The sequence below is a fragment of the Corvus hawaiiensis genome, chromosome 2, assembly GCF_020740725.1.
Source record: "Corvus hawaiiensis isolate bCorHaw1 chromosome 2, bCorHaw1.pri.cur, whole genome shotgun sequence".
NCBI lineage: Eukaryota > Metazoa > Chordata > Aves > Passeriformes > Corvidae > Corvus > Corvus hawaiiensis.
Genome location: NC_063214.1, coordinates 31,531,933 through 31,543,131, shown reverse-complemented (window position 1 = coordinate 31,543,131; position 11,199 = coordinate 31,531,933). Strand labels below are relative to the sequence as shown.

At 50.5% G+C, this 11,199-nt stretch overlaps 2 protein-coding genes across 2 annotated transcripts; one reads left to right on the top strand and one right to left on the bottom strand.

The window, feature by feature from the left end:
- Positions 1 to 56: 56 nt before the first annotated feature.
- On the bottom strand, positions 57 to 4,155 carry EMG1 (EMG1 N1-specific pseudouridine methyltransferase). The gene is made up of 6 exons (XM_048294692.1): positions 3,995 to 4,155; positions 3,783 to 3,884; positions 3,342 to 3,483; positions 2,924 to 2,982; positions 1,158 to 1,307; positions 57 to 380 (listed from the first exon to the last, which is right to left on the bottom strand). Exons 1-6 carry the CDS (start codon positions 4,133 to 4,135, stop codon positions 267 to 269), a joined length of 708 nt encoding a protein of 235 aa, XP_048150649.1. The 5' UTR covers positions 4,136 to 4,155; the 3' UTR covers positions 57 to 266.
- A 193-nt stretch (positions 4,156 to 4,348) lies between these two features.
- PHB2 (prohibitin 2) lies at positions 4,349 to 10,987 on the top strand. Its single transcript, XM_048295342.1, has 10 exons — positions 4,349 to 4,519; positions 4,600 to 4,684; positions 4,768 to 4,847; positions 5,253 to 5,437; positions 7,546 to 7,675; positions 8,133 to 8,236; positions 8,661 to 8,738; positions 9,281 to 9,357; positions 9,585 to 9,590; positions 10,372 to 10,987. The coding sequence occupies exons 1-10, from the start codon at positions 4,393 to 4,395 to the stop codon at positions 10,400 to 10,402; spliced, it is 903 nt and encodes a 300-aa protein (XP_048151299.1). The 5' UTR covers positions 4,349 to 4,392; the 3' UTR covers positions 10,403 to 10,987.
- The last annotated feature ends 212 nt before the right edge of the window (positions 10,988 to 11,199 follow it).

Genomic DNA, 11,199 nt, shown 5'->3' with positions numbered 1-11,199 from the left:
CTATAAGGGGATCCATCCTGCCCACATATGAAAAATGAGAAAGTAAAATTCACAAGTGCTTTTTAACCAAAAAAGGTACCTTTAATTAGGAGGAAAAAGGGTCATTGGGGCAGTCTGTTTAAAGTCTTGTTGCTTCAGAAGCTGCAAGGATGAAGTTGAAGTCTTTTCCAGGAGCCCAAGGTTGCACCAGGTCCACACCCAAGTTAAAGAGCCTTTCCAGAATGTGAAGTCACTGTACACAAGTCCATCATGACAGCAGCACCAGCTCATACTACTCCCCACACTTCCTCAAAGGCAGTAGTAATTTTAGCACATGTCAGGGCAGCAGAGAGGGGATAGTTGCTGATGGAGACCATCTTTTCTGTATAGTCAACATTGACCTGCGAGAAGAGGGGGAGAAAAATAGAAAAAACAAAATAACCAAGTTGCACAAAGTTTTCACTGAGCCCCATCTCCATTAGTACAGGAAAGACAAGAAGCCACCAGAGAGGGTCCAGCAGAGGCTAGAAAGATGATTAGGACACTGAACCATCTCTCTTATGAGGAGAGACTGGAGGGCCTGTTTCATCTCGGGAAGAGAAGACTGAGGGGGGATCTCATTAATGCTCATAAATATCTCAAGGGTGAGCGCCAAGAGGACGGTGCCAGACTCCTTCCTGTGGTGCCCAGCAATAGGGCGAGGAGCAGTGGCCATAAACTAAAACACACAAAGTTTCACCAAAACGGGAGGAAGAACTTCTTAATGATGAGGATGGCAGAACACTGGAACAAGCTGTCCAGGGAGGTTGTGGAGTCTCCCTCTCTGGGAGACATTCAAAATCCACTTGGACATGTTCCTGTGTCACCTGCTCCAGGTGACCCTGCCTTGGCAGGGGTTTGGATTAGATGACCTCCAGAGATCCCTTCCAACCCCAACAACTGCAGAGGCACAGCATTTCTCCAACAGAGAAACTGCTAGCCTTCACTAATGCGCTCCCTGGGGAGGGAGAACAGTCCCAAGCATTGCAGTTTTGGGCCTTTTTTTGACAAGCCTACGGGGAATAACAGGGGGCTGGGTGGGGGGCAAACCAAGCCAAAAAAAGGGCAGATAAAACCTCCATACTCAGAACAAGACTGAAACTTTTTTACAACCCCAGATAAGGCATACACACACTTACCGACCCGTGGGCAAAAGCTCCCACCACAATGACAACTGGCTCCGCTGCAGGAACCAGCTCACGCAGGTCCGACACCTGTGACGCTGCGAAAGAGGTACCAATCTTCATACAGCCCACAGGCAGATGGTCGCTGACTGGGTTTTTAATCACCTGCAGAAAGCAGAAAGTTAAAAGGGGTGTAGAGGTAACAGACCTCACATAGCTAGATCCATTGTTTGCTAAAAACAACAAGCAAAAAATTCATCAGCTGGTTGCAGGCTGCATCAGGAGCTCATGAGTGGTGCATCTGGAGCAGTCCGTCCTCATTGTCCCTGGTATTTACAAAATACAGTGGCAGTGTCATTCCACAACCAACATTACCTACACAATTCAACATTACAGACTGTCCTCACCCAAAAATCAAATCCTCTTGAGGTACATACCCTGTTTCCCCATCCCCCTGCATTCCCCACCAAGTACACCGAGGTCCTTGAGCCAAACCAATCCTGGATGGGTTGGCCTTTGCTTGAGGCTCAGTCATGGCAGATATGCCCAGGATACAGGTGATGGAGAGGTAGATGAATCTTGGCTGTGGGGAGCAGTGGAATGAGTGGTCTCCCCATGACCAGCAGTGCAATTTCTGAAAATCAGAGAAGTCCACGAGACCTTCTCCGAGTGCCAGTAGGCAGTGTGGAATAGCCAGGAGAAGCTGAGGCACAGCACTGCTCCCAGGAAGAGCATCCCAAACACCACCTTCTCCTGCAAAGGAGCCATAAAGTACACACTGGACCGCAGCAGGGTCAGGGATCCCCCGGCAGAGGGACACAACAAACCCCAGCAGGTGTGTCCAGACGCTGTCAGTCTTGGTGTGTATCCAGAATATGCTCTTGAAGCAGGCACAGAAGAAGGGCAAGGGGGACCTTTAGGTATTTTTGTCTCGGCTGGCAAACAGGCTGCTGTTGGGATTTAAAACCACTCTCCTTCTTTGGGGAATCTGGATTTTCCAGAAGACAGTTACAAAACACATTTAAGCCTTGATCAGTTCTTGATGATTAGTTCTTCTTCGCATCTGGGAGTCTTGCTGCTGTCTGAGGAGCGGCGCAGTGAGGTCCTGCTCCAGCCCAGCAGCTCCTTGTTCTGGCACGTTCCTCGAGCCAGGTTCATGAGAGCCCTGTGTGGAAAAGGCTGTAAAGGCTGCTCCTTGTCTCTCCCTGCCTGCTGACCCGTGTCCTCAGGCAGATCCACAGGCTGGGGCCAAGCGCTCTCTGCCAAGATGACATCGCCATCACCTTCCTCAGGCTGCTGATTTTCTGGCATTTCCAGCAACAAGGGTAGTTCTTCCACGAATCTGGTATTGTGATAAACCCTTTGTCCCTGTGGTTTATCCAGTCTTTCCCTCTGTGACTGCAGAAGCTGTTCAAGTTAATCACACCTTCGTTTCCACCTCTCTCTGCCATTTTAAAAGCTGTACCCAAAAAGCGTCAATGCCCAGGCATGGTAGTCAGGCTCATGGGAGCAAACAGATCCCTCAGCTCCAAAGACAGCAGTGTCTGGGGCTTCTTTCCTGCAGCAGCAGCTCCTACAGCACGTGCTAGCCACGTAGGATGTGGGAGAGCCCCCCTGAAACCAGGACCCCCAGCCATGATGTGATGGGGTAGAGTAGCAACCACACCCACAACCAGGACCCCCAACCAAAAAAACACCTCCCCCCCACCAAAAAAAAAATCCCTCCTACCTCACTGTTAGAATGTTGCAACATTAGCTGTGAACAGTTACAGAATATTTACCTTCAGCAGTTTCTGAGGCCCATCAGCTGCTCTAACGCTGAGCTTATGCAGCAGTTGAACTGGCAAAGAGAAAACAAAAAAAAAAGCACTTCAGCTGTGTGTTCATTTGCTCGAGGAATCCCATGCTTTGCCTGAGCTGAGGTACACAAAAAGCCCACTTTTAGAGTTCCCATCACAGTCTGAAACAAGTTATTTTGCTGACAGCACAACCTCCTGCAGACACTCCCCACTGTGCTAAGGAACGCACAGCTGGGGAATGCATTCTGGAACATCACAGAAAGAGGCTTTCGCTTCTCTGCTCTTTTCTCACTTTCACATTTTAAGGTTGGTGCCAATTTTTGACTTTTCCTGAAGTTCCTCCAATCCTGACCACCTTCCTGCATTATTCTATAGCTGGTGCAAAGTTTGAATCACTTACCCATAAGACCGCAGAACCGATCAAAAGTTCTTGGGATTCTGGTTTGGGGATTGACTTCAATTAGAACATTCTTCTTGGTATGAATATAAACCTGCAGGAGACCAGCCCGATTCAGGGGGCTGTCCATGAGCATCAGGAGACTCTGAAATTGAAAAGCACACGGTACTGGAAACAGAAAGGCACAAGAGAGAGAATTCTAGAGAAAATTGCAGGTTAGCCCCCACAAATGCAGAAGGGACCGATGCTGAGGCTGAAAGCTCATCCAGCATCGGGAGTTCTACTGTAATGCTGAGAAATCAAGCCCAGATTCAGACAGCGAATAAACCTAAAAGCCACGAACGTAGCGGGGGAGGCCAAACTCGTCCCCGGGCTCCAGCGGCAGAAGCGGATCCCCAGATCCGAGGGACGATCGCCCGAGTCACCTGCCGGGCTCCCGGGTACCTGGTGGGTGATGTCAGGCCGAACCTCCCCGGGGTCCCGGCCGTTCCGCAGCAGCAGTGCCTTGTGCTTGTCGCAGTTGAGCAGCTCGAACGTTTTCCCCACCTACGGCCAAAGCACGGACAAGTGAGCGGGGAGCGAGGGCATCCGCGGGGAGCGAGGGCATCCGCGGCGCGCTCGGACCCGCCCCGACCTTCCCCCCCCACCACCCGCACCTTCACGGTCTCCAGACTCGCCCCCTCCAGCACGACCAGGAGCCGCCGCTGCCCGCGGGGCCGCTTGGCCTCCAGCGCACGGCCTTCATCCTCCTCCTCCTCCTCCTGCGCGTCCCCACGTGGCCGCCTGGGCGCCGCCATTTTGTCACGCGACCCCGCCGGCCCCGCCCCGGCCCCGCCCTTCCCGCCGCGGCCACCCAAGATGGCGCCGGGGCGCGCCCTCTATCTGGCTCCGGCCGGACCCGCTTCCGGAGCGCCGCGGCCGCCGCGCCGGAAGGCGGGTGCTGGGGGCGGGAAGGGGCAGCGGGGGCGCTCCCGGCGCCGCGGTTTCCCGCCGGAGCGCCGCAGCGGTCGCTCCTTCCGGTGTCCTTCCCGGCGGGGGTGGCGGCGGGGCGGCCATGGCGCAGAACCTGAAGGACCTGGCGGGGCGGCTGCCGACCGGGCCCCGCGGCGTCGGCACCGCGCTCAAGCTGCTGCTGGGCGCCGGCGCCCTGGCCTACGGCGTGCGAGAGTCCGTCTTCATTGGTGAGTGGAGATCCCCCCAACCCCTCGGAGCGTTCGCGCCCGCCGCCCGTGCTGACCGAGCCCCCGCTCTTTCCCCGCAGTGGAGGGCGGCCAGCGCGCCATCTTCTTCAACCGCATCGGCGGCGTGCAGCAAGACACTATCCTGGCCGAGGGGCTGCACTTCAGGTAGGGTCCGACCCCTCCGGCCCCCGCCCGGTCCCCCCGGCCCCCTAAGGCCCGCGCCCCTAACGCGCCTCCGCCCCCCGCAGGATCCCCTGGTTCCAGTATCCCATCATCTACGACATCCGAGCGCGGCCGCGGAAAATCTCCTCCCCCACCGGTTCCAAAGGTGAGAAAGAGAGGCCACGAGGTAGGAGGCACGGGACAGGAATTCGGCTCTAGTGCTGGCGCTCCTCATACAATTATGGAATGTTAAGGGGTTGGAATAGACCTTAAAGATCGTTTAGTCCCAATTTCCTGCCACGGATAGTGACGTCTTTCACTAGACCAAGTTGCTCAAAGCCCCATCCCACCTGGTCTTGACCACCTCCAGGGCTGGGGCATCCGCAGCATCCCTGGGCAGCCTGTTCATGTGTCTCATCACCCCCTCCCTAAAGGATTTCTTCCTAATTTCCAACCAAAGTGTCCCCTTTCCCACTTTGTGCTCATCATCTTTGTCCCACGGCTCCAGCTGCTGCTGAAGAGTCCCTCTGCAGGTTGCCAGCAGCCCCCTGACCCCTCCCTGTCCCCGCAGACCTGCAGATGGTGAACATCTCTCTGCGCGTGCTGACGCGGCCCAACGCGGCCGAGCTGCCCAGCATGTACCAGCGCCTGGGGCTGGACTACGAGGAGCGCGTCCTGCCCTCCATCGTCAACGAGGTGCTCAAGAGCGTCGTGGCCAAGTTCAACGCCTCGCAGCTCATCACACAGAGAGCACAGGTGAGCCCTGCCAGGCGCGGGCTTGGCTTGGCTCGCAGATCTGTGGGTGTGGGGAATGTTGTGACCGATGAAGGAAGGATAGCTGTACTCAGCTGGTGGGTAGTGCATCTACCATCTGGGAAAGCACGTCCCACCTACAGCGTGATTCCAGTGCAGGTGCAAATACTGTATTGCCAGTTTCTGAGGAGGAAACTGGGTCCGTTGGTACACAGAGTGCAAAACTGCACCAAAATGTGACACTAAGGGAGGGAGAGCTGATTTACATCATGGCCCATGGGTGACACTGGAACTGGCTTTAGAAATGCGGATCTCAGAACAGCTGTCAGAGCAAATTAAACAGTTTTGAAAGATCTGAAAAACCATGGGAATGAGCAGTTAAGAAAGCACTAACGTGTCAGTGATCAGTGCTACAGAAGGGTAGCAAATAGTTCTGTTTACACTCAGAGAATGGGTCAGGTTGGAAGGGACCACAGTGGGTCCTCTGGTTCAGCCTCCCTGCTCACACAGGGTCATCCCAGAGCACATGGCAGAGGATTGCATCCAGGTAGTTCTTGGATGTCTCCAGTGAGAGAGATTCCACAACCTCTCTGGGCAGCTTGTTACAGTGCTCTGTCACCTGCACAGTGACGTTCTTTCCTATATTCAGGTTGAACTTCCTGTGTTCCAGTTTCTGCCCATTGCTTCTTGTCCTATTGTTTGGCATCACTGAGAAGCGCCTGGCTCAGTTGTCTCAGCACCTTCCCTGCAGGCACTGATTAGAAAAAGTGTCATCTTGGGGGAGTGTTGCAAAATAGTAGAAATATTTAGCTTTAAAATGCCTGTTTCTGAAAGTTTATATTGTAATAATTTGATTGCCACGGATTCTGAGAGTTCTCATCACCTATGGCAGCTGGCACAAAGAGGAGGTGCTGGTCTTGTTTTAAAAGGTTTTAGAGGAGGTCCTGCAGGGCCAGGAGGGTGCTGAAGAGGAAAAGTTGTTAGATGAAATACAAAGCATCTCTTAACTAGTTTCTGATCCATGCCAAAAGAAGCAAAGAGAACTGTGTATCCAGGTGTTGTTATGAGAAATGATCTGTATCCCTCTGGTCAAGGGCTTCAGGGTTTTGTGCTCATCCACATGGAGTGCACTGGAGGGGTTTGTTGGTCTTCACGTAGAAAGAGAATGTGTGGAGAGGATGGGACAGCAAAGAATATCTGTGAGGGTTTCAGCTGTGTTGGAAGCAAAGGCTGTTAAGCACCTGTGATCTCAAATAAGAGTCATTCTTTGATCTCTGAAATTTTTGAACAAACTGAATTGCATTTGCCTTTTTGTCATGTATCCATCCAGTGCTTGTTATTATAGAGTGATGTGTATTGAAGGGATTGATAATCAGAAGAAAATTAAGTGACTTTATGCAGTTGTGCTCTCGCAGTTCACACAGGAAAGGTTTCTGTCCTTATTTAGAGTTCTGCTCAGAAACAGCTGCAGTGAAAGTAAAAGCAAATGCTCGACTAGCCAAGCATGTGATACTGTAGCAATAGTTTCTGTCTAAGTCAATATTTGGCGCAGGACTTGTCAGCCTGCCTGAAAAAGGTGCTGGCAAGTAAATGTAGAAAAAATCAAAGTATCTAACAGCAACACCCACCCAAAGCAGACAAAAAAAGTGGAGTAGCTACACTAGACAAGTAGCTACTGTAATTAACAGATGTTATATGGGTTAAAAAAAATTATGTGGTCATTTCTTTTTCTGTGTTGGAATACAGCTATGAAAGCACAGCCTGCAAACAGTGGCAAACCCAAGGTGGAGAAGGAAATGCTTGTTGCCAGAACTGTGGGAACTGTGGAACTAGATGTGGTGGGATGTGAAAGCAAAAGATGCTTTCAAGGTTTTTTACTTTCACAGTGTTACTTGCACAGAACAGTTAAGTGGTAATGGAGTTTTGAAAATGCTCTGTGTGGCTGTGGATATGTTACTCAGAGGTGGTGTGGATGTCCACGGTGTGGAGCTTGGGTTGGGAACATCTGTCCCGACACTGTGAGGAGCAGTTGTGCTTCACTTTTGGAGTGTGCAGGAAGTGAGGAACACCCCGTGCCTGGTACTACTCTTGTTGCTGTGTTTGTGTTTCAGGTGTCTCTGCTCATTAGGCGAGAACTGACAGAGAGAGCCAAGGACTTCAGCCTCATCCTGGATGATGTGGCTATCACAGAGCTTAGTTTCAGTCGTGAATACACAGCAGCTGTGGAGGCTAAGCAAGTGGGTGAGTTCATTGGTGCCTGAAAAGGCTGGATTGCATTTGCCTTTTCGCTGAATTATTAAACAAGGAAGTGGAATTTGGGCCAGTGTGTCACTGCTGTGTCACTGTATCAGTACAGGTACAGGGTTACAAACCTCAGCCTGCTTAGTAACAGAGCTGAGCAGGTTTATTTTACAAGTGTTACCAGAAAGCCATAGCTAGTGGGATAGACCATCAGAGGGACTGAGTTCCCAAGACTAAGATTCCTCTTCAGACTGGGACTCTGTCACTCACTGTGGGGGTTCTGGGCGCTGTGGGTTTTACTTAAGAGAAAGTAAAGTGCTCTCAGACACGTTTTGTGCTTGGGTGTGGTCCCAGAGTGTTACCGGTTCTTTGGGAAGCAGAACCTCCGGGCCTCGGCTCTCAGGTTCTGATGGAAGGCACAGTGTGGTTCCAATGGCTGTGTCCCTTCTCCCTGCAGCCCAGCAGGAGGCACAGCGCGCCCAGTTCCTGGTGGAGAAGGCCAAGCAGGAGCAGAAGCAGAAGATAGTTCAGGCCGAGGGGGAAGCGACAGCTGCCAAGATGATATCCTGCTTTGGGAGACTTTGTGGGATGTGGCTTGTGAGCTTGACAGTCCTGAGAGTGTCACTCTGGGCTCATGCTTAGGAGACTGATCGGATGATAGCCTCAAGTAGGTCACTGTTCTTTATTCCCACCCCTTCACCAGTTGGCTGCAGTGAGGTTTGTCTGAGGCTACAGGTCAGAGCAGAGACGGCAGTGGGCCTGCGCTCCTCGTTGTAAATTTTAACTCTTACTGGCTGTGTGTGACCATAATCCATAACATTCTTCATTTGGGCAGGTAAAAACATGCCTACCCAGAGGCCCATGTTACTGGGATTGAGACTGCTTTTCACCCACTAAGATGTTCTTTAATATGGCTTAGGAAGAATTCCTTGAGGGTAAGCGGCTTCTGTTAGCAGGATTTTCCTTAACTTTTGTTCCCTTGTACCTCGGGGAAGCTCTCAGCAGGAATCCAGGCTACATCAAGCTACGTAAGATCCGAGCTGCTCAAAACATCTCAAAAACGGTGAGCACAGAATTCCCTTTGTCGTTTTGCAATCTTTGTGCTGTCCCCCCAGCCCAGTGGCCACATGATGAATTTAAGGCGAATGTGATCTGCCCTGTCCTGATCTTTGTTCCTGCCCAGCCCTTCTCTGCTCAAGTAGAGCTTAAGACTTAGCAAGGATCTGCAATTAGATGTGAGGCTCAGAGTTCGTGCCCTTCATACGACAAGGCCAGATCCACATCAGATTCCATCACCCACCCTCAGCTGCAGCCACCAAAAGCATCTGGGTACCTGCAGCTGAGAAGGGGGAACAGCTAAATGTGGGATCAAAGGTCTTTGTGACAGAGAGACAGAGTGAGCACTTCTTTAGAAAGTCTGATGGCTCTGGGATGAGAAGTCAGGAAGTTCTGGAGTTGTTCTGGGGAATTGTGTTGATTTAACTGAGATCTTAAGTGAAGGAAACAGGAGTACTGTATCTGGAGGGGGAGATAGGTTCCTAGTGCTATTCCTCCATGTGCATTTTCAGTCCTTGATGCCATGTTTGTAATGGATTTCCTTTTCAGATTGCTGCCTCACAAAATCGTGTGTATCTCACAGCAGATAACTTGGTACTGAACCTGCAGGATGAGGGCTTCACCAGGTAAAGGGGCTGGGTGCCTGGGTTTGTCTGCACCCTACCTGGGAAGCTGCTCCCCTCTCTGGAGCTCTCTCAGGATCATTTTCTGAGAGGAGCCTGCTGCCAGAGGATACAGCCAAGCAGGGAGCAGCCTCTTACTGTGGAAGTGGGGATTTTTGTTAAAGCTAATCAATTTACTGTTGTTTTTTTTCTTCCCCACCCTCCACCCCTTACTGCATCTGCTGACACAGAGGAAGGTAAGGCACTGTATATTTTGATCCTTTTGTTAGTACTGGAACCAGGGTGTTGCTGTTTCCTGGTGCCTGGGATGTTTCTGGCCTGGGCCTTTTCAGCCCCAGGAAGTTTATTCCAATCTCTACCTCAGTTCCCGTTTGTGATGTGAAACTTGAAGCTCTCCTTGCAGGGACCACACAAAGACACACATGGAGTATGCAGTAGTTGGAGCTCCATGTGTGCCTCATAAGGAGCCTTGCATCTTCAGTGTTCTCTGATCTATCACATATACAGGGCATCCTGTGGTTATGGCAAACGGGGCTGTGAGGAGGCAGGCTCGTGGGAATTTGTGTTGGTTTGGGCTGCTGATCTCTAGGGAAGATGCTTTTGTTCTCCAAAAGTTTTCCAGTTCATGTGAGGAAACCCCATTTCCTGCTTTCAGAGCTGTCAGGAATTCAGAGGCTTTGCCTAATCTGTCCAATGTTTACTGAAAAAGGCAGTGCCAACTGAGCTAACAGAATGCAGCTAAAAGCTTCAATTTCTCAGAACTGAGAAGGGAAAACAGAGTTGGTTTCTTTTCTGTGGGAATTTTGATTATAACATCCTCACCTCTGACCAGATTCTGTCATATTTGTTCCAGAAGATTTAAGGAGCTTTGGAAAAAAAACATGCATAATAGGAAAGACTGATAGGAAGTCCAGATCCTTTGAGTGTGACACCCCATACCTCAGAATTCATACTGGAGGGTGGTACAGCTTTGCTTGTGCTTTCTGGACTGATGACTCCCTTCTGTCTCCCTTTCAGTGACAGTCTCCTACTCAAAGGGAAGAAGTGAAAGAAGCTGAAGATTCCTAGAACCAGCGTCACTGACCAGCAGAAGAGAAGAGTGAGGATCTTTGAACTCCCTCCACTAGTATTGTTTGTCCTCACTATGAAGTTTTTAATCCAGTAGCCAGATTTGGTCCCCATGCCCCTGCTCCATCTGTGGTGATTCAGTTGCAGGAATGGGCTGTCCCTCTAGGCAGCTGTAATTCCTTCCTCATCCCACCAGTTAAATTTGGAGAGGGGGCAAAGGGGCTTACTGGTATTAACCCATGTGGATGTAGTAATTTGCCTCTAATCCTCATTAATATTTAGATTTCTGTAGGATGTCAAATTCTTTTTTGGCCAAGTGGGGGAGTTCTTCTGCCATCAGCACCAGGCTTTTTTTTTTTTTTTTTTTTTTTTTTTTTTCTTTTTTTTTTTGTAGTAAATTTTGTTTCTCTTTCACTCTTGATCCCAAGAGAACCTGGGACTGAATTCAGGACAATGCCATTCATTGGGTGCCTGTCACTGCTGGAATATCTTACTTGTGTCACTGTCTGCTCAGTGACGCTTTCAAGTATTTGTAAAAATTAAAAAAACAAACCAATCAAATTTATATTGTGTCTAAGTGTGCTTAGTGCATGGGAAAAAAAGAGGTTATTTTATGGGAGGTGAAATGGAGATTTTACTTGGTTGAAAATAGAATGAGGATGATGAAGGGAAAGAAACAAAAGAAAGAAGTACACTCGTGGTCACTGGCAGATCATTACAGGGTGGGGAGAGGAGGAGGAGGAGGTTTGGATGCTCATACAGCCGTGGGGGTGACCA